Source organism: Penicillium verrucosum, assembly GCF_028828655.1.
Source record: "Penicillium verrucosum strain IBT 35672 chromosome Unknown utg000003l_segment0_segment0, whole genome shotgun sequence".
In the NCBI taxonomy this organism is placed as follows: domain Eukaryota; kingdom Fungi; phylum Ascomycota; class Eurotiomycetes; order Eurotiales; family Aspergillaceae; genus Penicillium; species Penicillium verrucosum.
In genome coordinates this window covers 1,871,468-1,892,974 of record NW_026643212.1, presented here as the reverse complement: position 1 = coordinate 1,892,974, position 21,507 = coordinate 1,871,468, and the positions used below count along the sequence as shown (strand labels likewise).

Sequence of the window (21,507 nt, the reverse complement as noted above, 5' to 3'; positions counted from 1 at the left end):
ATATCCTACATTTTATTCTAGAAATTCCATGGCAATACGCCCTGGGACCTCCACATATCAGTCAATCTTACTTTCTGTAAGAAATTCAGTAGAAATATTTATTTAATCTGGTTGCTATGTGTATGAGCCTGCTAGGAATCGCAGTCCACCTGGGCAGGGCTATGTTATATCTTATCGGTGCAAACTGTGCAAACAGCCGGCAAAAAAACTTCCTCCGCCTGCGATCAAAAAAAATTATCCACCAGGACATCGAGCAGTCTCCGCTCGCAAAGACCCCAGTTTTATTACTTTTTTTTCAATCGGAGATACCCTACAGCCTACGGAAATCATCTTTCATAATGGCTGGATTGAAGCGTGCCGTTGACGGCAGCGAGGAGCGCAATGGCAAGCGGAGCAAGACTAAGGAAGGCTCCGCATCAAAGTCCAAGTCCGTGAAGTCAAGCTCTTCATCTAAGAAGGACTCCAAGAAGGATTCCAAATCCAGCAAGAGCGACAAGAAGCCTTCGAAGAAGGTTCAGAAGGAAGAATCCGAGGACGACGATGACTTCGACATTGACGATGTTTCCGACGAAGACATTGATGCCCTTGATGCCCTTTCAGACGATGAAATGCCCGATGTGAGCGAGGAGGAGGAGAAGCCCAAGTCAGACAAGAAGTCTGATTCGGATGATGAAGAGCAGGGAGAGGCCCCAAAGAACCCCAATCCCAACCCTAACAGTAAGTTTCAGTTCTGCCTCCATGGCCGTGCCGCATCTAATCGTTATGGCGCGTTTAGACAACAACTCTCGCGAATCCCACATCAAGCAAAAAGCACTCCAGCAGGAGCGCAAGGCCGCGAAGCCCAATGCCGATACCGTCGCCCGCTCCAAGAAGTTGTGGGAGCAGTTGCGCCGCAAGTCCCACGTGCCTCTGGAGCAGAGAAAGAAGCTTGTCAAGGAGCTGTTTGAGATCATCACTAACCGCGTTCGTGACTTCGTCTTCAAGCACGACTCGGTGCGAGTTATCCAGACTGCTCTCAAGTACGGAAACCTCGAGCAGCGCAAGCTGATCGCACACGAGTTGAAGGGCACTTACAAGGAGCTGGCGCAAAGTCGATACGCTAAGTTCTTGGTCGGAAAGTTGATTGTCCATGGAGACGATGAGACCCGCGATTTGATCATCCCAGAGTTCTACGGCCATGTCAGACGTCTCATCCGCCACCCCGAGGGTTCATGGATTCTTGACGACATCTACCGCACAGTTGCGACCAAGGCACAGAAGAACAGACTCCTCCGCGAGTGGTACGGTCCCGAGTTTGTCATTTTCCAAGATGAGATGGACACCACTTCTGATCTCACCAAAATCATCGAAGCCCACCCGGAGAAGCGTGGACCGATCATGAACTACTTGCGCGAGCTGATTAACCAGCTGGTGCAGAAGAAGAGTACCGGTTTCACGATGCTTCACGATGCTATGTTGCAATATTTCCTCTGCACGAAACCCGGCAGCAACGAAGCGAACGAGTTTATCGAGCTGCTCAAGGGTGACGAAGAGGGTGACTTGGTCAAGAATTTGGCTTTCACCAAGTCCGGCTCCCGCTTAATGTGTCTGACACTCGCATACTCCAACGCTAAGGACCGCAAGCTGCTTCTACGATTCTTCCGCGACACCGTCAAGGCTATGGCCGGCGACGTCTACGGTCACCAAGTTATCCTTGCCGCGTACGAAGTCATTGATGACACGAAACTCAGCGCCAAGTCCTTCTTCCCCGAACTTTTGAACCAGAACGAAGCTGAAGAGGCCCGTAACGAGGAGCTCTGCTACCAGGTCAATGATTTGACCGCGCGTATCGCTGTGCTATACCCCTTCGCCGGCGAACGCGTCAAGTGGCTCCTGCCCGAGGCCGACCAAACGGTCCTTGAAGAAGTGCGCGAGGTCCGCAAGGAAACCTCCAAGAAAGACCCGGCCATGCGCCGCCTGGAACTCGTCAAGGCTGCTTCGCCGACACTACTCGAATTCATCGCTGCCCGCGCCTCTACCCTCCTCGAGACGACCTTCGGCTGCCAGTTCCTCTCCGAGGTGCTGTTCGAAGCCGATGGTGACAAGACCGCCGCTCTCGCGGCCGTGGCCGAGGCCGCCAAGTCGCACACCGAGGCCCGCGATACCGCACACGCGGGACGTCTTCTCAAGTCTCTTGTGCAGGGTGGACGATTCAACCCGGCCTCGAAGTCTGTCGAGAAGGTGGAGCCTGCATTGAACTTCCACGATGTGCTGTACGCGCAGATCAAGGATGAGGTCGTGGACTGGGCGACGGGGGCTAACCCCTTCGTCGTTGTCGCGCTGGCTGAGTCGGAGGACTTTGAGAAGAAGAGCGAGCTGCTCAAGACCCTGAAGAAGAACAAGAAGGCGCTGGAGCAGGCCTCGGCGTTGGTCGTGGAGAAGGATGGAAAGAAGAAGCCCAGCCCGACTAGCAGTGGTGCGAAGTTGTTGCTTTCGAAGATCTAGATATAAGCGTTTCTACGGGATTATAGCATGTGTAATTACGTTGTATACAAAAAAGCATACCATTTTCTTTTCTTTCTTTCTTTCTTTTTTTTCTGTCTTTTGTCTCTTTTTTCCCTGGAATGAACGCTGAGATGGTCTCTGAAATTAGCTTCTCCACCGATGTGGAACTCGTAGCCATACGGGTAGCCGATCTCAGGGGTTCGTCCATTGTTATTTTAGCCATAGCAAAGGATCGTAATTAGGTATGTTTTACTCCGTATGTTGTAGTACAATCAATAAAAAGTGTCTGGGTCATATATCCTTACTGCAATATTGCATCTTACACGGAGGATGCATAAGTATATGTCACATTTAAGGGTCATGTCTACTACAACGTATTAGTTACTTGGAATAGTTGGCAATGAGACAATCCCAATCAAAGAAAGAAATTAAAAGGTAATTTTATTATTATAACCGGAGAAAGCTTATTGCTGTCGAGGTCTACATAGTAAAATATTTGATCTGATCTATCAACAAGCTATTTGTATACCTAATACTACTTAAACTACTACTATTGACAATTGTAAAGGGTAGTTTTCAAGCCTAATCCCCATGTACTCTGATTTAGTCTGTAAGAAGATACGAAATTGGGAATATCTTCACAACCACATATCCAAATAAGGCAATGATCAGGGCACGCTAAACTGTCTAAGGGGAGAAACTAACTGTAACGGTACCCAACCCGTACACGGGTCGAATCTACGACTTCAACCCTTTCTCTCTCTCTCTCTCCTCTTCTACCCATTCTGCAACGACAAACCCCCAGGCCCCAGGGCCTGAGAGAGAGAGAGAAAAATATGCCCTCACTCACTCTACCAAACCCGGACATGATCCTGCCGTACAAAGACGATCGCCAATCCCAGACTCCCTCCCCACCGCAAATCGCCTACTTGTCGCATCTCAATTCCCGCCAATCAGACCCCAATGCCTCCACGTCAGCACCTAGTCGACAGAAGAAAAATTTTTCCCGTCATGCCTGGACACACGACGACGTGAATGCCAGCCGCCGTTTGTCAGATATTGGCGAGGAGCTCTCGCCCACGAGATCGCAGGGATTCGGCGATTCGGACGAACAAGACCTGGCTAGCTCACCGCTATTGCATGAGCACGGCGATCAGAATAGGGATAATCCTACATGGAGTAGCTCCAATTCCACAATCAGTGCGGGGAGCAGACGCGCTTCTGCTTCGAAGGATGTATCTGAGGCGCATAATGGACGCGACGAATCCCCCGTTCACCCCGAGGTCGCGAGAGCGCAAGCTACCGCTGTCGTTGGAACTGCAGGGGGTTCCTCTGTGCCGGCTAGCAATGCTGTGGCTTCTGCAGCTGCAGAGGGCAAGGGGCCCGGGGAGGAGTTTTCCTCGGCGATACTGAGCAGCGAGGCGGAGAGGATTCTGGAGAATGCGAAGAAACGGTTAAATGTATGTTGATCTCCTGTCTGGCGCGTTGCATGTTGGCTAGGAAGTAATACTAATGTGTTTTGTTTCTCAGCTTATGGAAAACAATCTCACTCGAGCTCGGTCGACGACGCCGCGCACCGCCGCCTCGCCTTCGCCCTCAAATTCGGGCTTCCAGCCGATGGGTATGCACCAACCGGTGGGTGGACTGTATCGGTCGATTTCGCGCACGGATCCTAGGAACTCTTCGCTTCGACGGCAGTCGCTCATTGCATCGCAGGATACGACGAATAATCGTCATTCGAGAGTCCACTCCGAGACGAATATCCCGTCTGATTCGAGCCTCTCGAATGATAGCAAGCGTATATCGCGCTCTGTCAGTGCGATGGGCGCAAGCACTTCGTCCAGCCTTCACACTGATAATCGGTCGTTCCAATATGCACCCACTAGGGCGTATCTGACGCACCGGTCATCGGTTTCTTCCATCCAGCCTCCGATACATTTGAATGACCAGGGCCAACAGGACCAGATGCCGCAGTCACCTGTTTCCACCGAAGACAGTTCGCCGGACTCGCCACATGGCTTGGGCATCTCCTCGGACGAGGGATCAAAATCAAGCCCGGATGATTTCAGTCCGGTCTACAGCTCCTTTGGTCCCCCTAGCCGCGCGCAGTCACAACTGCAGGTGCGGGATCTCCAGTATCAAATGAAAGGTCTTCACATCAAGATCTCTTCTCTCAAGGTGAAGACTCAGGAGGATAATCTTCGCCGGCGTAGCTTGCAAAGCCTGCGCACGCCCAGCCCATTGACGGCCGCTGATCACTGGTATGCCAATGCGCTAGAGCTCAGAGATGATCAGAGCAGTCGTGGCTCCGACCCCCGACGCGACGGTGGCTCTGAAAACACCCGGCATGTCTCGAATAATGCAGCGGCGGAAGATCGGCGCAGATCCGATGAGCGAGCTGCTGAGAATACATCCAAACATGCCGAGAATTGGCAAGGCAATGAGCCTGCTGAATATGCCGACGACCAATCTGTCGCCGAGACCATGTACGAAGATGCCGAAGAAGGTGATTTTGATGAGGTTGACCGCGAAGCTCTGGATGAGATTTTGCGTGAGCCGCTTGACGATGACTTTGAGAACGACATGGAAGCCTTCCCTGATGTGCCGTCGCACATGGATGCGACGCCCCACGAGATGCGCGAGGATGCGTTCGACTATGAGCATTTCATATTGCATAGCGCACTGGGCAACTACACCCAGCAACTCCGTCGGGTGAGCAACAGCTCGAACGGATCAGTCGAGACAACCCGGCCCGCATACGCCCGGCACTCCCGTACCAACAGCAACATGTCTGTCTCGACAGTGGCAACCTTCGCAACCGCGAACGAAGGCGAGCGTCCCGACGACGAGGACGACATTGACAGCATGATGTACTGGGACCGACGGTTCAACCATGGTGCGTTCCCGCGATCCATCTCCCCTGGCGTTTCCGACACTAATCCTTGGACAGAGCTGCGACATGGACACAGTCATAGCCATTCCCAGTCCCATGCTCACGGCTACAGCCACCAACCAAGTCCAATCCAAGAGGTTGAAGTCGAGGGCGATCGCTCTGAAACACCACGCGGGCCACGATACGGCCACAGCGGCGACGCCAACCCAATGGACCCGAACAACCTGACCCCCCAGAAACATACTGGCCGCTCATCATCAGCTACGGCCGGTTCTGCAACCCCAAACTCTCTTGTCTCGTCCCTCGTTTCGACCGTGCGCGCGGCATCCAGCACCCCCAGTGTCGGTGGCATCAATGACGATGACACCCAGATGCTGGAAGCACTGTTCGCCAGTCTTGGTAACGTTTGTATGGATCTGCAGGCAATCACAACGTCTGAGGATCCAGATGTAAAAGCTGCGCGTGTGCTGCGGCGTCGTCTTGATGCTGCGCGGAGAGTGCTAGAGGGAGAGCTTGATGCTTGATTTGATTATCTTCTCTTCTCTTCTCTTCTCTTCTCATCACTTCCTAGTGAATGATGCCATATACCATGATTTATCCCTGATTTGAGCGGGATTGACGTTCTTTTGTTTTGTTCTTATTTGTTTCTCTTCGACCACATTATCATGATACCCAGAGTTTTATTTATTTTTTTCTTTCTTTATCTGTTGAGTGTGATTTTATTTTTATTGTACCTAGGTCATCTAGAGACTTAGAGTATAGGAATAATCTAATTAATGTGATCGATGAATGTTGTGTATGGGGATCTAAATATCTAAGAATTCAATCTTGTACATGTAGGCCACAATCTAATCTTCTGAGGTCCCCTCTCTTGGTTTATTTCCTTTTTTAAAACCAACAGACGACCAACTTCCCATCTCTCTTCATCTTTATTATACTACTGCTACTACTACTAAAACTATACCTTTCTCCAAAGTCCCCCCTTTTTGCCCCGCGATCTCCTAATCGGGACACTGATCGCCCAACGATAAGCAGAGCCTGTCACGCCCTCCATACGTGCCACAGTCAACAAATAGTACGAAGCCCGTGGTGAACTATATGCAAGAAGATCATATACTAATAAACCGCAAAAGAAAACGCGCTATCTCTAAACACCAAATCCAGAGACACAGCACAAAAGTCCAAGGGGGGTAAAAAAAAACAACACCAAGAAAAAAAAAAAGAACAGCCAAACTGAACAACTCCTCTCCCCAAACTCCAAGTCCAAGAAAAAGAAAATCCAACACGGATCTCCGCAAAAACCTATTGCGCACTCTACACACCCAAAAAGCCTTCACGATGAGCATGAGCGCAAGCGCAAACACCAGGCCACCGCCAGCAGGCGGACCACACTCACAGGCCACGCGCCGTCTCCTCATCTTCCAGGAGACGCGCAACCCGCAGAATGTCGCAGAGACCGTCTACCTCCCCGTCAACAAGCTGGGACTACCCATTTGTGGTGATGGACCTGAGATGCCTTCTATTCTGGAGTTGCCGTTGCGAGTGCTGAGGGTGTTTACGGATATCTTTAATCAGCCGAAGTATAAGGGGTGGTATGTTTTGATCTTGATCCTTTGATCTCATTTCTTTTTATATTTGATGTTGTTTGATATCCATGTACTTGAATTGAAAGTGAAAGTTAGATCATATGCTAATTTTGCTTTCGTTGTAGGGCCGTCGTCTCTGCAGGTCCCTACCGTGATATTTCGGAAGAAGGGAAATTTTATGCTGTGGTTTTGGAGCAGACGCAGAATACGGTGCATGCATCGCATGAGACTCATATGGGGACTCCCTGAACTTGATTTGTTTTTTTTTTTTTTTTTTTTATTGTCTTATGTGTGGAATACTTGTCGAGTGTTGTTTTTTCTTATGATTTTCTTTTGTATATTTTTATCATGCTATATGTTAGCGTGTTTAACTTGTTGTGGTATTCTCTATAGGGGGTCAATGTGTATATTTGATCAAAATATATTCATGTATTCACCGGATAATAAAGTAGGCGAGGGAAAAAGAAGGGGAATAATAAAGGGGTAGAGGAGATATATGTATTTGAATAGCTTCAAAAAAATTCATCTAAAAAAAAAGGAAAAAAATAGTAGTTGTCTCACCAAATTGCCAAGTTCCCTGTAACAGGATGGTGTAATCTGGCGACGCCATCCCGGGGTGGAAATGTCTCTGCAGAATTGCTTCCCTCAAGGGTCATTTCCATTGCTTAGTGGCTTCCAGCGTCGTGGATTACTCGCACGAGTGAAAATGCCAACCCCAGGATTCGTACCAGGCACCTTTCCTGCTGACCTTGACAGCCGAAGCAGGGTAATTAGCATGGCGGTGAGCCTTCCACTGGGTTATCCATGACAGATTAGAATTTATTCTACGGATTTGATATAAGTATTAACAACTTCTTTAATATAGTACTAGTTAGATTTAGTTACTTAAACTAGTCTCTCCATTTTATACACTCTATTAAAATCAAAATATATATAGGGGATTGGTATAGAGACACCCCCTCCCTGTAATCTGACACCCCTTTCAGTAATCTGACACCCCTTTCAGTAATCCGACACCCCCCTGCCTGATTTTTCAGCATCAATTTACCGCTCTTTACACCGCCTTCGAGTTTTTACGCCGCCTTCGTGTCAAACTTCCCCCTAACACTATAGGACGACAGCAGATACCTACAATTTGTATGTAAACATATAGTAAAAACAAGTCACTTTTGTCCCATGTATGTTATAGGACTCGAGCAGCAAATAATCTAATAATACAATTCTGGTTTATATACATTAACCTACCTTCTCCTAACTCATTTTTTCATCTGTATTTGCACTAAATCATTAGTTTTAATCCTTTTTTTCATTATTTCTATCCTACTTTTGTTATTTTAGCAACCAAAATGGCCTCTCTAGGCCTAGTATACCTTAATTCGTCCGATTTAGACGCTAATTCCGACTGTAAGATCGTCCCCGAGTCCCTACCGGCGCCGCTAAGTACTAATCACGCTAACGAGTCTATATTAAGCTTTACCTTCCCGCTTCCGCTAATAGACTAGATATACGCTACCTCGGAGGAAGCGATTACCGCGATAAATACCTTTACGCGGTCGTACGGGTATACGGTCACCTCTCTACGTTCTAAAAATATAAAGAAAGGGGTGAAAAAGACTATCTATCTCTACTATAACCGTAGTCGAAAGGTTATATAGGATATAGATCCCCCTATAAAGCGGCGGAATACTAATATACTTACGACTAGATACCCCTTTATAATAGTTCTTCGCCTAGATCTCGATACTAGGCTTTAGTATACGATAATTAAGGATTCTACGTATAACTATAAGCCTTCGCTACCGTCGACCTACCCTACCCTACGGGCCTTAGAGCTTATCTATAAGAAAGATAAGATCGAGAACGCGCTTCGATAAGGACGTATAACCCGCTAAATTCTTACCGAGCTACGTAAGGCCGATCCTAAGAGTACTATTATTCCCTAGGATATCTATAATACCTAGAAAAAACTTAACTAGGTCTTTCTCGCCGGCCGAATACCTATCTAGGCGCTTTTATAGGAACTTCTAAAGGATAGTAACTAGATTTTTAAATACGAAGTTAACGATTAATATTATATATCCGCTTTGTTCTATATATATAAGTCTAGCGTTTAAATACTCTAAATAAACCCCTAGGTCCTTTCTATAGACTATACGTATAAGATAAATTAGTATAGTCTTCCTTTACTCGATATCGTAGGCTTTACTATAATAGGATCGATATTCTATACTAGTTTTGTCTTTATATAGGACGAAAAGGAAGAGATATACGAAGTTATACTTAACTACCTTACTAAAGTATACGAATCCCTTAGTATCGACCCTCCCTATCCCCTTATAATCCTTATAGATAAGGAAAAAGCGCTTATTACTACTATTAAGAACGTATTTCTAGAGATAAAGTATATATTTTATCTCTAGTATATTAATATAAGGATTATAAAGGTTACTCGTCCCCTTCTTACCGACTAACTTATATAAGCCTATCGGGATCGCAATTAGTTTATAGAGACCTAATCTACTAAACCTTCTTCTTAGCGTTAGACTAAGGCCTAGTAAGCTAAAGAGGACTAAGAAAAGGTCGAGGAGGGGTAAAAAAAGATACTAAAACGGTAGGGTCGAATCATTTATACTACGATATTCGAGGAGTATAAGCGCTAATAGTTATACTTTAAAGAAAAGTATAATAATCCCCTCTTCTAACTATTACTAGAGTATATATAAAAGAAGTAGCTAGACGATTGTCTAGAGCGCTTCCTCTATATCTATACCTCGTAATACCTTTATTTAAATGAAATTACGACCTCTTAGGCCGAGGGTACTTATTAGCTATTAAAGCTTAGTCTCTAGATATCGAATAACAATTTACTTATCGTACTTTATAGTTTCGAGCGTATAATAAACCTCTAGTTCGCTAAGGTTAAGTATAGAATTAATACTTAGAAGATTTAGAGGCTAATAAAGTAAGTTCTACTACTTTACTAGCTATTAACCAATCGGATCTTAGTACGGGCGATTTAACTTATAAAGGAGGTCTATATAAGATATCTACTAGAAGGGGAAGAAGGAAAGCTACTAATCTACCCTATCTATAACTATAATTCGAAGACTACCTATAGATTTCCTTATATTTATATCATTAAGGCGTACGATAATAAGAAGAAGTAGCTCGAACTAGATCTATACTATTAGTATTAGTACTTATATAGTATTAATATAACCCCTCTAATTAACCTATCCCTACTTATATAGGATCCCCTTCGTATACGTCGTCGAGGACGACCCCGAGGTATACGTAACTTCGCGAGTATCTAGATATCCTAGGCCTAGGTATCCTAGGCATCCTAGGCATCCTAGTCTACCTAGTCCACCTAGTCTACCTAGTCTTCCGCCGATCTATTAACCTAAACTTAAGCGTAAGAGAGCTCCTCCGTCTACCGAGATCCGTCTTTATAGGAAGCAAGCCGGGGTTAGGTTCGTGGTATACCTCGGCGCGCGCGCGGTCGGGGTCGGGGGACAAATACTGCTTAGGGTCGCGGTCGGGGTCGCGGTCGGGGTCGGGGTCGCGGTCGCGGTCGGGGACGTGGTTAGATCATAGAGGATACTATTGCTAAGGAAATAGTTTAGTGGAGAATGGATACTTTTGTTAGAGTAGAAAGTATTAAATCCATTGAAATAAGCTTTTTTTTCTGATCAAAATGCATGTTTTTTTACTATATAAACCGGAATTCCCATGGTGATAGCAGAATTATATGGCAGAAAACTCTACACTAGCAGAAAAGTATGGCAGAATCTAGGGTCGCACCCAATTAGGAAGGCGGTAGTGTAGATGCCTGCCTTTTCAGGCAGGGGGTGTCGGATTACTGAAAGGGGTGTCAGATTACTGAAAGGGGTGTCAGATTACTGAAAGGGGTGTCAGATTACAGGGAGGGGGTGTCTCTATACCAATCCCCTATATATACTAAATACACTCTAAGATACATTGCTTTCCACATAGCCATCGCAACCCTCATTCCTCACTCCTCACACCGCCCAGTGTTAATATCCGCCTCGATAGGCTTCACAAACTTCGGTCGGAAAGCAACCTTATGACCAATGTATAGCACCGCGAACAAGATCAGACTGAGATAATTGATAAAAAAGTCGGTGACACTGAACTTCGGGATGAAAGAAGTGAAGCCCTGGGTGATGATAATAAGCAGGTTGAAGAACAAGCCGTACCACGAGAAAAAAGGCTGCCAGGTAGCTTTATATGGAAGCGTGTCGCGTGAGATTCCCTGCGCAGCCAAAGCTCTCATAAATGCTAGATGGCAAATATTAAGAGAGGCCCAGGTAATAAAACCGGCCAAGCCAGCAATCTGCATCAACCAGTTGAAAACAGTGGCTCCGGCATTGGACACATTGAGGAAGCCCAACAGGCCAAAAAGTGCTGTGAATCCAACACTTCCATAGGGCACGCCGTGTTTGGTCGTTTTTAAGAAAAAGCGAGGAGCGAAACCCTCGTGAGCCAAACCAACAAGAATTCGACTCCCGCTGTAAACGTTCGAATTGGCAGCGGAAAGTACCACCGTAAGTAGGACCGCGTTGATGATACTAGGTAGGACGTTGACACCGGCACGTTTCGCAGCGATAACAAAGGGAGATGCATCCGCATTTGCACCGCTATCATTGTCGGTAAGGCGTTTGTCGTTGGATGGCACGACGATACCGACGAAGAAAATGGTAAAAACAAAGAAAAACACGATTCGGAAAAAGGTCTTTCGAATGGCCGAGGGAATGTTCTTACGGGGATTTTCCGTTTCACCCGCAGCAATACCGACAAGCTCAGTACCTTGGTAGGAAAACCCGGCTTTGATCAAAATGGCCCAGAATCCGATGAATTTAGCCAGAGCATCTTGTCCAGAATCTTCAATCAGATAAGGTCGGAACGGGCCTGGGTGCACCCAGTATCTGAATCCTAGATAGCCCTCCCTGCCAACGCCAGCATTGATGCAAATGGCGAATATCATAAACCCGACAACGGTGATGATCTTGATGCTTGAAAGCCAAAATTCGACTTCACCGTAGCAGCTCACAGGAAACATGTTCAAGATTATGATGACAACCCAAAACACAGCAATGAATATTGCCATTGGGATCGTGTCATCCCAATATTGAATGATCAGGCCAGTGGCAGTCAACTCCAGGGCAAATGTCGAGGCCCATGAAAACCAGTAGATCCAGCCCATTGCAAAGCCTAAGCTAGGATCGACCAGGCGTGTCGCATATGTAGCAAAGGCTCCTGGGATCGGTAGGTAGGTGGCCACCTCACCCAAGGCTATCATGACTGAATACACGATTGATCCAATGAAGGTGAATGCAATCAGGGCACCAACGGGGCCTGCAGTAGCAATTGCACTTCCACTACCAATAAACAGACCTGTACCAATGGCACCTCCTTCAAAAATATAACAATAAGAATGAGAATAAGAACGAAAATGTGTATAGCTCGGAGTTCTTACCCATTGCGATCATCTGTAGATGTCGGCTTTTGAGCCTTCGCTGCAATTCTGGCAGTTGGGGTGGCTCGCCATTGCTATGTTTCTCTTGATTCCTTTCAATGTCGTCGGCCATTGAGTATCTGATCGAAATATCGAGACTTTTGAGTTTGTTAGAAGCAAATAAAAAGTGGCAGAGCCGCTTTGGGAAATCTCAAATTTGACTTTCCTGGTCTCTGATTGGCCGAAAATTCGAATATGGCAGTGGGCACGTGATTTTGTAGTTGGTGCCGTGGTGCCTTGGTGCCTTAGGGTAATATTAAAACAAACCAACTAACTAACTAGTTGGTTAGTTAACTTATCAACATCTGATGGATATGGGAGAGACGCTTATTGGTGAAGCTACTGGGAAGCAGAGAGAGAGAGAGAGAGAAGAAATGTTGATTCCTACAAACATGCAGAGAGCTAGCCTGACAACAAGGCCTGATCAATCAGGTGTCCATATCAACACTTATGCATGTTGTACCCTCCTAGAAGGGAAGGCAGATATCCTCCTTTACGATGTCTCGTCATATATCAATTTTGTGTGACTCTGGATTTGGTAGGAACTGATATGTTCATTCTTCTGTAACGTTCCTTTCATTCATAGTGTAACTATATATATAAATATACCCCGTCAATTAATCAACACAGATTGCTCGCATAGATCATTAGATCAGGTAAAAAGAACCCCCCCATTCTATATACTGCAGGATCGATAAAGGTTCCTAATGTACATAACTGTACAACTATATAAGTACTAACTACGACCTTTATAGGTACAGCATAGAGTTCACCCCCGGCCCTGACATCCCGGAATACCAGTCCTTCGCTATGAAATGTGGGTGAATAGTACTTACCTACATACAACATAGGTAATCGTTTCCCGGCAATAGTAACTAATAGGATTAAAGTCTCTGGTGATACATTTCGTCACCCGTAATACTAGTAGCGCTGATCTGACATGGTACCAGCGTGATTTAACCTTGGAGTATACTTAAGAATGTCGAATACGCTGAGCTAGATGCTAACATCGAATACTTTCTAACATATATAGGGGACCCCCGCTATACGCCACATAAGTTCATCACGTTTCATAGGTATCCATGTTGCCTTTCTTTTAAATTTCCCACGCTTTGTACTCCTTCCATATTCCAAAATGGCCATTTCTGCTCGTCCTGATTGAGGCAGAGCTTTCTGGAATATTACAGGCATTTCTTTTGGGCACTGGCTACCAGTTTCCTCCTCTGAAACTATATCATGCAGTCGGAAGCGAAATGAAGTTGCATTTCAGGAATAATGGATTGATTCACAGTAAAAGAATTGGAAATTCAAGATATCACCAAGCGAATGAATTTGAGCCTAACTTTATCCGTAAATATAGCAGATAAAGGATATATGTAGGGGGTTGGTGTAGAGTTCATTATAGGAAGTGAACTCTTATACTGCGGAAAGGAACATAACGCCATCATAATAGCCTGTGAATTTAGTGAGACACCTGTGGGGTGCGAAGCAACAAGTCTCCAAACAAAACAATTCAACCTAAGCACAGTGATCTTAGCAGCTCAGGCTCATTACTCAAAGTATCACTGGTCTGAACCTCAAATGAGACACGCAAAAACTCATATCATACACTAACGCTACCAAGTGGCGTTTCTCGGGAGTTTCTTTGGTGCTGAGATGTTGAGATATAGAGTTGCTAAGCTAAGACTGCAGCTTCGGGGGAATGTGACGCCAGCTCAGATAGGAAACTATCATCCGACAAGGAAAAAAAGGTTGCTCCATACTCATCAAGCGCAACACGCGATGTGATTTAATGGAGAGGAAAACCCCCAAAAAAGAAAAAAAAGAAAAAAGAAAACCGCGCAAAACACCAGAAAACATTGTAAAGCTCCAATACTCAAATACACGTAACTTTGAAGCACCTCGGTATTTTTCAAATACGGTAAATGAGTTCACCGTATGACACAAAAAGTTACACTAGGCCCATACGGACTACTTCGGTACGTAGACAACACAATGAAGAGAGGGAAACGCCACCCTCTAGAATCCATGTCCCCCAATTGTCTCCAAATGGGGAAAAAAAAGGTAAGAAAAATCAAAGCTGAAATGGGCTGATCAAAACGTCCCGGGGTGGCATCAGAACATTGGAGCCCAAGAACGGAATTTATTGGACTGAGAAGGTCCCTATGAATCCATCTTCTTGACGCTTAGGTGTGCCAGGGGGCTGGCCCGAATTAATCTCCCTGGCGGCAAGGAAAATTATTACTTACCGGACAAGTTTCCTTGAGTCAAGATACTCATTGGTGCAGAGTCTTCCTTGTTACCGGTATCGGGCTAATGCGGCCCTAATAAATCAAGATATATATATACCGCTGATCGGAGCTTCTTGAACAAGTTAATATCCGAATCATAAAATCTCTCTCGCCATGGCATCGAAGGAAACGGAGATCGCTCGCGATGTGAGCTCTAACGTTACCCACCCCTCCGAGAAAGAGCCAGAGACAGCTCACACGCCGAAAGACACGGCTGATGACAATGGAAACTCGGATCAAGAGTCTCTTGACCAAGAAGCCCAGGCTGGTGTGAAGGGAGTTCAAGCCGCGGCGGCCGTTTGGACTAAGTCTCATCTGATCCTGGCATATGCGATGTGAGAATCTCTTCATCATTTAATGTCTATATTCATTCCGCCCACTAACCTTTCTTATATGAAGCATTTGGTTTATCTATTTTGTTACTTCCATCCAGGAGGTCGTCATCCGTTCTCTAAACCCTTACGTGACAAGTGCCTTCATGCTCCATTCTTTGACTGCCGCCACGAGTATCATGGCCAATATCATTGGAGGCTTGAGTAAAATTCCCTTGGCAAAGATATTGGACTCGTGGGGTCGTCCTCAGGGTATGTCTTTGATGTTGATCATTTGGGTTGTGGGTTTCATCATGATGGCGGGCTGCGACAACGTTCAGACCTACGCGGCTGCACAGGTTTTCTCATCAGTGGGGTATGATATCCATATTGAGTTCTGTTTTTCAATGTCTTTTCAACAGCCTAGTTAATTTGTGACAACTTCTAGATCCCAAGGAGTCAGCTATTGTTTGACAGTTTTCATTTCAGACACCTCTGCATTGAAGAACCGAGCCCTCATGTTGTCGTTCGCAACCTCGCCATACATAATCACCACCTGGATCGGGGGACCGATCTCCCAGAGCGTCCTTGAAGGCCCCGGCTGGCGATGGGGATTTGGAATATTCACCATCATCGTTCCGGTCGTGGTGGCTCCTCTGTGTCTTCTGTTCTTCTGGAATCAGCAAAAGGCCAAGAAGATGGGGTTGCTCGCACCCAGCCGTGGTCCGCTCACCTTGTCTACAGTAAAGCAATACTGCATAGAGGTCGACTTGATTGGAATCATTCTTCTGGCCGGTGGAATGGCCTTGTTCCTACTTCCGTTCAGTCTCTGGTCATACCAGAAGGATCAATGGCGGTCGGCGATGATTATCTGCATGATCGTTTTTGGAGGACTTTTGCTCATCGCATTCGCTATCTACGAGCGATCTTGGGCCCCAGTAACTTTCATCCCGTTCAATCTATTGATGGACCGGACCGTCTTCTTCGGAGGGCTAATGTTCATCTTTGAATTTTTCAACTCAATGGTCTGGGGTAGTTACTTCGGATCAATGCTCCAGGTGGTTTGGGGTCTGGATGTCACAGAAGCTAGCTATGTCTCAGCCATCTACAGAGTTGGATCCTGCCTCTTTTGTCTGCTCGTCGGCTTCCTGATTCGCTGGACTGGTCGCTTCAAGTGGCTGGCGGTTTACTTCTCCTTCCCGCTTATGATCCTGGGCGTTGGATTGATGATTAAATTCCGTCAGCCCGATGCGGGTATTGGATACATTTGCATGACTCAAATCTTCGTTGCCTTCGCTGGTGGAACTACTGTTATCTGTGGCGAGCTTGCGATGATGGCGCCTTCGGATCACCAACATATCGCTGTTATACTTGCTATGCTGAACCTGTTCAGTAGTATTGGAAGCGCGCTTGGATCAACCGTGTCTGCCGCTATCTGGACCAGTGAGTTCCCGAAAGCGCTGGCCAAATATGTGCCAGCGGAGGTGGATGTGGCAGCGGTATATTCGGACATTACGGCCCAGCTGTCGTATGAGTGGGGAAGCCCGGCTCGGAATGCCATTGCTCGTGCCTATGGAGATGCGCAGCGATATATGCTCATTACCAGTGTCTGTATGCTGGTAGTTGCTTGGGGGTGTGCTGCGATGTGGAGAGACATTAAGATAAAGGATCTTAAGCAGGTCAAGGGACGCGTTATTTAAGTTGATGTACTGTTGATAGAAATGTGTGAAGCTGGAAGATGAAGCTTACGGGGATTAGACTGAAGCTAGTGGGAGTCAGTATGTAATAATGTTTCTCTAATTAGTTGTCAGTCATACTATTAGTACCTACAAAATAGGATTGAAGAGTATATGATATTCTTTTTTGAATTCTAGCTCAAAATGATAGTCCAATAGGTAATCAGTGGGCTTCTGCAAGAAGAGTTAGTCAATGATCCAGCCATTCTCGGGACCTCCCACGGAACTGAGATCAGTCTGAGTGACATTGTAGCTAGTGACTAGCATTGTCCCATCAGACGTGATCGTGTTCTCGTGCATATCAACCCATAATATCAAAGAGGAGCCATCAACGCTGCCCAAGGCCTTGTAGTTGTCTCTCGTCACGGAGACATTGTAGATACTTTGATAAGACTCATCCAAGACTTGCATAATACCGCATCCCCAACAAAAAGAGCTCTGAGACCCCAAGACCGTCGAGTACGTGAGGAGAGGCTTCCCATCCAGCTTCTGTACTCGGAAACCCTTCAGGTCACCAGACGGGCGCTGCCAGACAAGCTCGTTGCTGTCCGACACGATAAACACGCTGTACTGATGTGCGCCCCATGATTGATCGAATAAGAGGTATGTTGTAGTGAATACTACAGTGTGTGGGGGAAAGCAGGAGAAGAATTATTGATTGATTAAACTAGAAATGCAGGGAGTTATATACCCTGCGAAACCATCTAAACATTGCTCAATTGTAGCAAACAAACTAACAAATAGCAAATAAAAGCAAAAGGCTCAGTCTGTAGCAAAGCATGCTTGCAAGCATAGGAGATTGTTCAACAAGGTATCCAGGGCTGACAAGGCCAGATTTGGAGACTTTGAGATTCGGAGGCTCATGAGGGCTGGACTTGAACTTTTTCCAGGGTCAAGTATGTTGTAGTGTTCTAAGCTACAACAAGGGTAGCTTGGAGTCCCGGCAAAGGGCGGCAGGTGGAAAAATGGCGCATGCAGGATTGACTTCCCTGCAAGTGTGGACTATTAATTCTTTGGTTTCTCTGGATGTCTCAAACTCAAATATATGACCAGAATTGCATGGAAATCCCACTGTCCAGCCGATGTCGGCCAGCAAATTCACTCTCTGATACAAGTACTTTAATTAAAACTAGGACTGTCCTAAAGAGTTCAGTTGTATCTAGGTCCACGGGTATATAGATCCGTGGACTGTTTATGAACTGTTTATGCACAGTTTGTGGACTGTTTGTGGGCTATCTGATAATTCTTGATCAGATTAGATTAGCGGCCCCACATTGTATTTCCATACGATACACGAGGCTGGGTGGTATTACCGGTATTTCAAGGTATCCGTAAAAGTAAAAGTCAGACCGAACGCCAGAACTGATCGGCACCTGCCGGGCTCGTTCCGAGGTTCTCATATCCACCACATCCAACGGGGATGGGTCAGCTCGGAGTGGAGTATATACGACCTCATAGGGAGTGATTTACAGGATAAGCCAACTCGTTGTTATTCCCACAGTGATATACCTCAGCCCACATTGATTCACACGAAAACTGCCGTTCACTTGATCATCTACCAATCGATTCATCAGGAGTGACGGCGACACCCCTTCTCTTTTGGTGTGCCTTGTTGTTGTCATTCTTGGCTCGGTATGAAAAATCCGAAAAGGGTTTCACGGATCTGATAAAAAACCTCACCCCTCCTTCACAAATACGCCAAGTCTTGGCTCTAACTCCTAGTTCGCTTGGGCCTCTGGATAACTCTCAAACTCCTTGCCAAGGCTGTTGGAAAGGGGTGACCGGTTTTATCATCTGATTACCGGAATTAGTCGGAGTTATCGCCCGGGTGACAAGCTTAAATTCTGGTGCATATTTTACACGCTGCAGACTAGGAGCGTGTATGTAAATGCAGTTCAACGTTTTACGTACATGACAGGTTCTTTTAATATTTAAAGATGGGATTTTGGAATGCCATACGATTATTTAGCCAAACGTGTCTTGCATTGAAGGCCTAAACAAAGTATGTAGATGCCTAATTTATACAGAGGAATTCTTGTCCTCCGCCCATTCCTCAAATGTCGTGTTTCCCGCAGCTGTGGGCATTTTCACCATGAGTGGCGCTCGAACCTCTTTTTCGACCCTGGTAATTTCGGGCTTGAACAGGATGTCCTCTGAGAGTGTCTGGAAGCCAAGTTTTTGATACAAGGGGACTCCCTCCACTGTTGACTCAAGGTAAATCGGCAAATTCAGCTGTTCTGCCACATTTATTCCCCATTGCATAAGCTGTGCCCCGATACCTCTACCTTGGTAGTCTGGATGCACTGCAACTGTGTGACAGTCTGTTGCCGGTCAATATATGGTTATGATCAATATAATAATCGGTAGACACTCACACACATGCCTCTTGGGCCCAATCCACTTCTCCCTCTTCTCCCAAAGCTGTCCCAAAAAGCCTTCGGCACGCTCGCGCTGTTCACCTTCTAACCATCCGATCCACGGCTTCTGACGCTCTTCGGTTGTCCTTTCCCGCCAGTAGACTTGCCAAGTCGCCATGCCGGCGATTTTACCGGTATCGGTGTCAATGCATTGGAAGGTGTGCTCCATGCTCAATCCCTTCCAATATTCAAGAGTCCCTTCGGTGTGGACTTTACGGAAAGCCTCATCTTTGAGATCGGTTCCTGGGTAGATGAGGTCTAGGATCAATTGGCCATTGAAAGCCGCAAACCAGACATCGTAGATGGCCCGGATATCAGGGAGAGTGGCGGGGACGACAACAAAGCCCATATTGAATGTGAAAAAAAAAGAAAGTATAATCGCTATTGAGGAATAGCTCAGAAAGAGTTGAAGAAAGTACCACTGTGGTATTAAGTGCATCAGTATTCAACAACCTTGGAAATTGCTTTCTTGGCGCCAAGGCTCCCGAAGTCGGATCTGATAAGACAAGGTTGCATTGAAAGTTAAAGTTACGTATATACGTAACTGGCTGTATTTCCTCCGGGGCCTGGTAATGAGACATTTGACCGAAATGTAGTTAGTGATGCTGATCCGGTCCGTTACTCGGGTGGATTTGTCGGCTCATGGTTTGGTTTCTTTTTCTTTTCCCTATACCAACAACCCCCCCTATCATTACCAACACCGACTACAGTGATCGCTGCCATGCCTGGTCTCGAAGAACAGCCGCCCTTCAAGGTTCTGATTGTTGGAGGGTCTTATTCCGGGTTGGCTGCAACTCTTAACCTTGTTGACCTGTGCCATGGCCGGAAGTGTCGGTTCAACCTGGTTGAAAAGGACCAGGCACCAGGGAACAAGATTCCCGTGCAAGTTACCATCGTGGATGAGCGCGACGGTTATTGTATGTGGTATCCTCACGTAAAATTTGAAAAGCATGTCACTGACAGTAATTCTTTAAGACCACCTGATTGGACTGCCTCTAGCCATAGCTTCCAACGCCGATGCTAGCACGTTCTGGAATAAGTTTGCGGATATTCCTGCTCTCCAGTCCCCGGATATAAACCACATACAAGGAAGAGTAGACTCAATAGACTGCAAGTCCCGGATCGCACGAATCCGTCAAAATACTGCGTATGATGGGCACAAGATTGTCGAGGAGAAATACGATTACATGATTACGTGCTCTGGCTTGCGAAGGGAATGGCCCAGTGCACCCAAGTCTTTGACTCGGGAGGCATATCTTGCCGAAACTGCAGACTCTGTGCAGACTATTGAGAAAGCCGTGGAAGGCGTGGTTGTTATTGGAGGTGGTATGTGTCACCCATCTTTCTTCCATTTGAGTTGTACTAATTGACTGGTTTGTCGCAGGTGCTGTCGGTATCGAGATCGCCGCCGAGATTAAGATGCTCCAGCCCCAGGCAAAGGTGACCCTTGTTCACTCTCGGCAACAGTTGCTCTCCTCCGAGGACCTCCCCGATGAATTCAAAGCAAAGGCCCTTGAAATGCTGAAAGAGTCCAAGGTCGAAGTGGTGTTGGGAGCACGCGTCCAGGATACAGTTCTCGGTAGCGACTCTGCTCCGGCGAAGTACACACTCAAGCTCTCGGATGGCCGAGAACTCATCGCTGACCATGTAATCAATGCTGTTTCACGGTTTACACCAACATCCTCATATCTTCCCAAGGATGCCTGCGACCCCGAGGGATATGTCCGTATCACGCCCGGACTTCAATTCTCTGCAGATGTGCCAAACAAGGAATATCATTATGCTGCCGGTGATGTTGTCTCCTGGTCTGGTATTAAGCGTGGTGGAGCGGCGATGCACCAGGGGCACTTCGCAGCTGTCAATATCCACCAGCAGATGCTAGCGGAGCGGTACAACACGGAACCCAACTTCGTCGAGTTGGTTGAGGTAGCTCCAATGATGGCTTTGGCCCTTGGGAAAACCGCTGTTGGGTACTTCCCGACTATGGGAGTGTCCACGGGCGACGAGATCCGCAATATGTTCTTCAATGATGATCTAGGATATGGAAGTAAGTTGACAATTATTGCAGCCGGATTGATTAAGCTAATAAAACCAGTTTGTTGGAGATGGATGCGCTTGGGAGAAGCAACCGAGTAAACGTTCAAATTGGTAGCAAAGTGATAAAACGATATTTATGTAGTAGGGAGTTGTGGAATTGTCCATCATAAAGGAATGGGATTAAACAATATAGATCTATATCAACAGAAACAG

At 46.4% G+C, this 21,507-nt stretch overlaps 8 protein-coding genes across 8 annotated transcripts; 5 read left to right on the top strand and 3 right to left on the bottom strand.

The window, feature by feature from the left end:
- Positions 1-338: 338 nt before the first annotated feature.
- N7516_008403 (uncharacterized protein) lies at positions 339-2,484 on the top strand (the record flags this gene model as incomplete). The annotated part of the gene is made up of 2 exons (XM_057221122.1): positions 339-717; positions 776-2,484. 2 exons carry the CDS (start codon positions 339-341, stop codon positions 2,482-2,484), a joined length of 2,088 nt encoding a protein of 695 aa, XP_057071394.1.
- Positions 2,485-3,350: 866 nt separating this feature from the next.
- Positions 3,351-5,901, top strand: N7516_008402 (uncharacterized protein; the record flags this gene model as incomplete). Its single annotated transcript, XM_057221121.1, has 2 exons — positions 3,351-3,944; positions 4,015-5,901. The coding sequence occupies 2 exons, from the start codon at positions 3,351-3,353 to the stop codon at positions 5,899-5,901; spliced, it is 2,481 nt and encodes an 826-aa protein (XP_057071393.1).
- An 814-nt stretch (positions 5,902-6,715) lies between these two features.
- On the top strand, positions 6,716-7,212 carry N7516_008401 (uncharacterized protein; the record flags this gene model as incomplete). Its single annotated transcript, XM_057221120.1, has 2 exons — positions 6,716-6,969; positions 7,089-7,212. 2 exons carry the CDS (start codon positions 6,716-6,718, stop codon positions 7,210-7,212), a joined length of 378 nt encoding a protein of 125 aa, XP_057071392.1.
- Positions 7,213-10,978: 3,766 nt separating this feature from the next.
- On the bottom strand, positions 10,979-12,575 carry N7516_008400 (uncharacterized protein; the record flags this gene model as incomplete). Its single annotated transcript, XM_057221119.1, has 2 exons — positions 10,979-12,399; positions 12,464-12,575. 2 exons carry the CDS (start codon positions 12,573-12,575, stop codon positions 10,979-10,981), a joined length of 1,533 nt encoding a protein of 510 aa, XP_057071391.1.
- A 2,332-nt stretch (positions 12,576-14,907) lies between these two features.
- On the top strand, positions 14,908-16,804 carry N7516_008399 (uncharacterized protein; the record flags this gene model as incomplete). Its single annotated transcript, XM_057221118.1, has 3 exons — positions 14,908-15,128; positions 15,193-15,480; positions 15,553-16,804. The coding sequence occupies 3 exons, from the start codon at positions 14,908-14,910 to the stop codon at positions 16,802-16,804; spliced, it is 1,761 nt and encodes a 586-aa protein (XP_057071390.1).
- Positions 16,805-17,026: 222 nt separating this feature from the next.
- On the bottom strand, positions 17,027-17,251 carry N7516_008398 (uncharacterized protein; the record flags this gene model as incomplete). The annotated part of the gene is made up of 1 exon (XM_057221117.1): positions 17,027-17,251. The coding sequence occupies one exon, from the start codon at positions 17,249-17,251 to the stop codon at positions 17,027-17,029; it is 225 nt and encodes a 74-aa protein (XP_057071389.1).
- A 1,608-nt stretch (positions 17,252-18,859) lies between these two features.
- On the bottom strand, positions 18,860-19,606 carry N7516_008397 (GNAT family N-acetyltransferase; the record flags this gene model as incomplete). The annotated part of the gene is made up of 2 exons (XM_057221116.1): positions 18,860-19,161; positions 19,216-19,606. The coding sequence occupies 2 exons, from the start codon at positions 19,604-19,606 to the stop codon at positions 18,860-18,862; spliced, it is 693 nt and encodes a 230-aa protein (XP_057071388.1).
- A 372-nt stretch (positions 19,607-19,978) lies between these two features.
- On the top strand, positions 19,979-21,393 carry N7516_008396 (uncharacterized protein; the record flags this gene model as incomplete). Its single annotated transcript, XM_057221115.1, has 4 exons — positions 19,979-20,174; positions 20,233-20,583; positions 20,642-21,304; positions 21,353-21,393. 4 exons carry the CDS (start codon positions 19,979-19,981, stop codon positions 21,391-21,393), a joined length of 1,251 nt encoding a protein of 416 aa, XP_057071387.1.
- Positions 21,394-21,507: the final 114 nt, after the last annotated feature.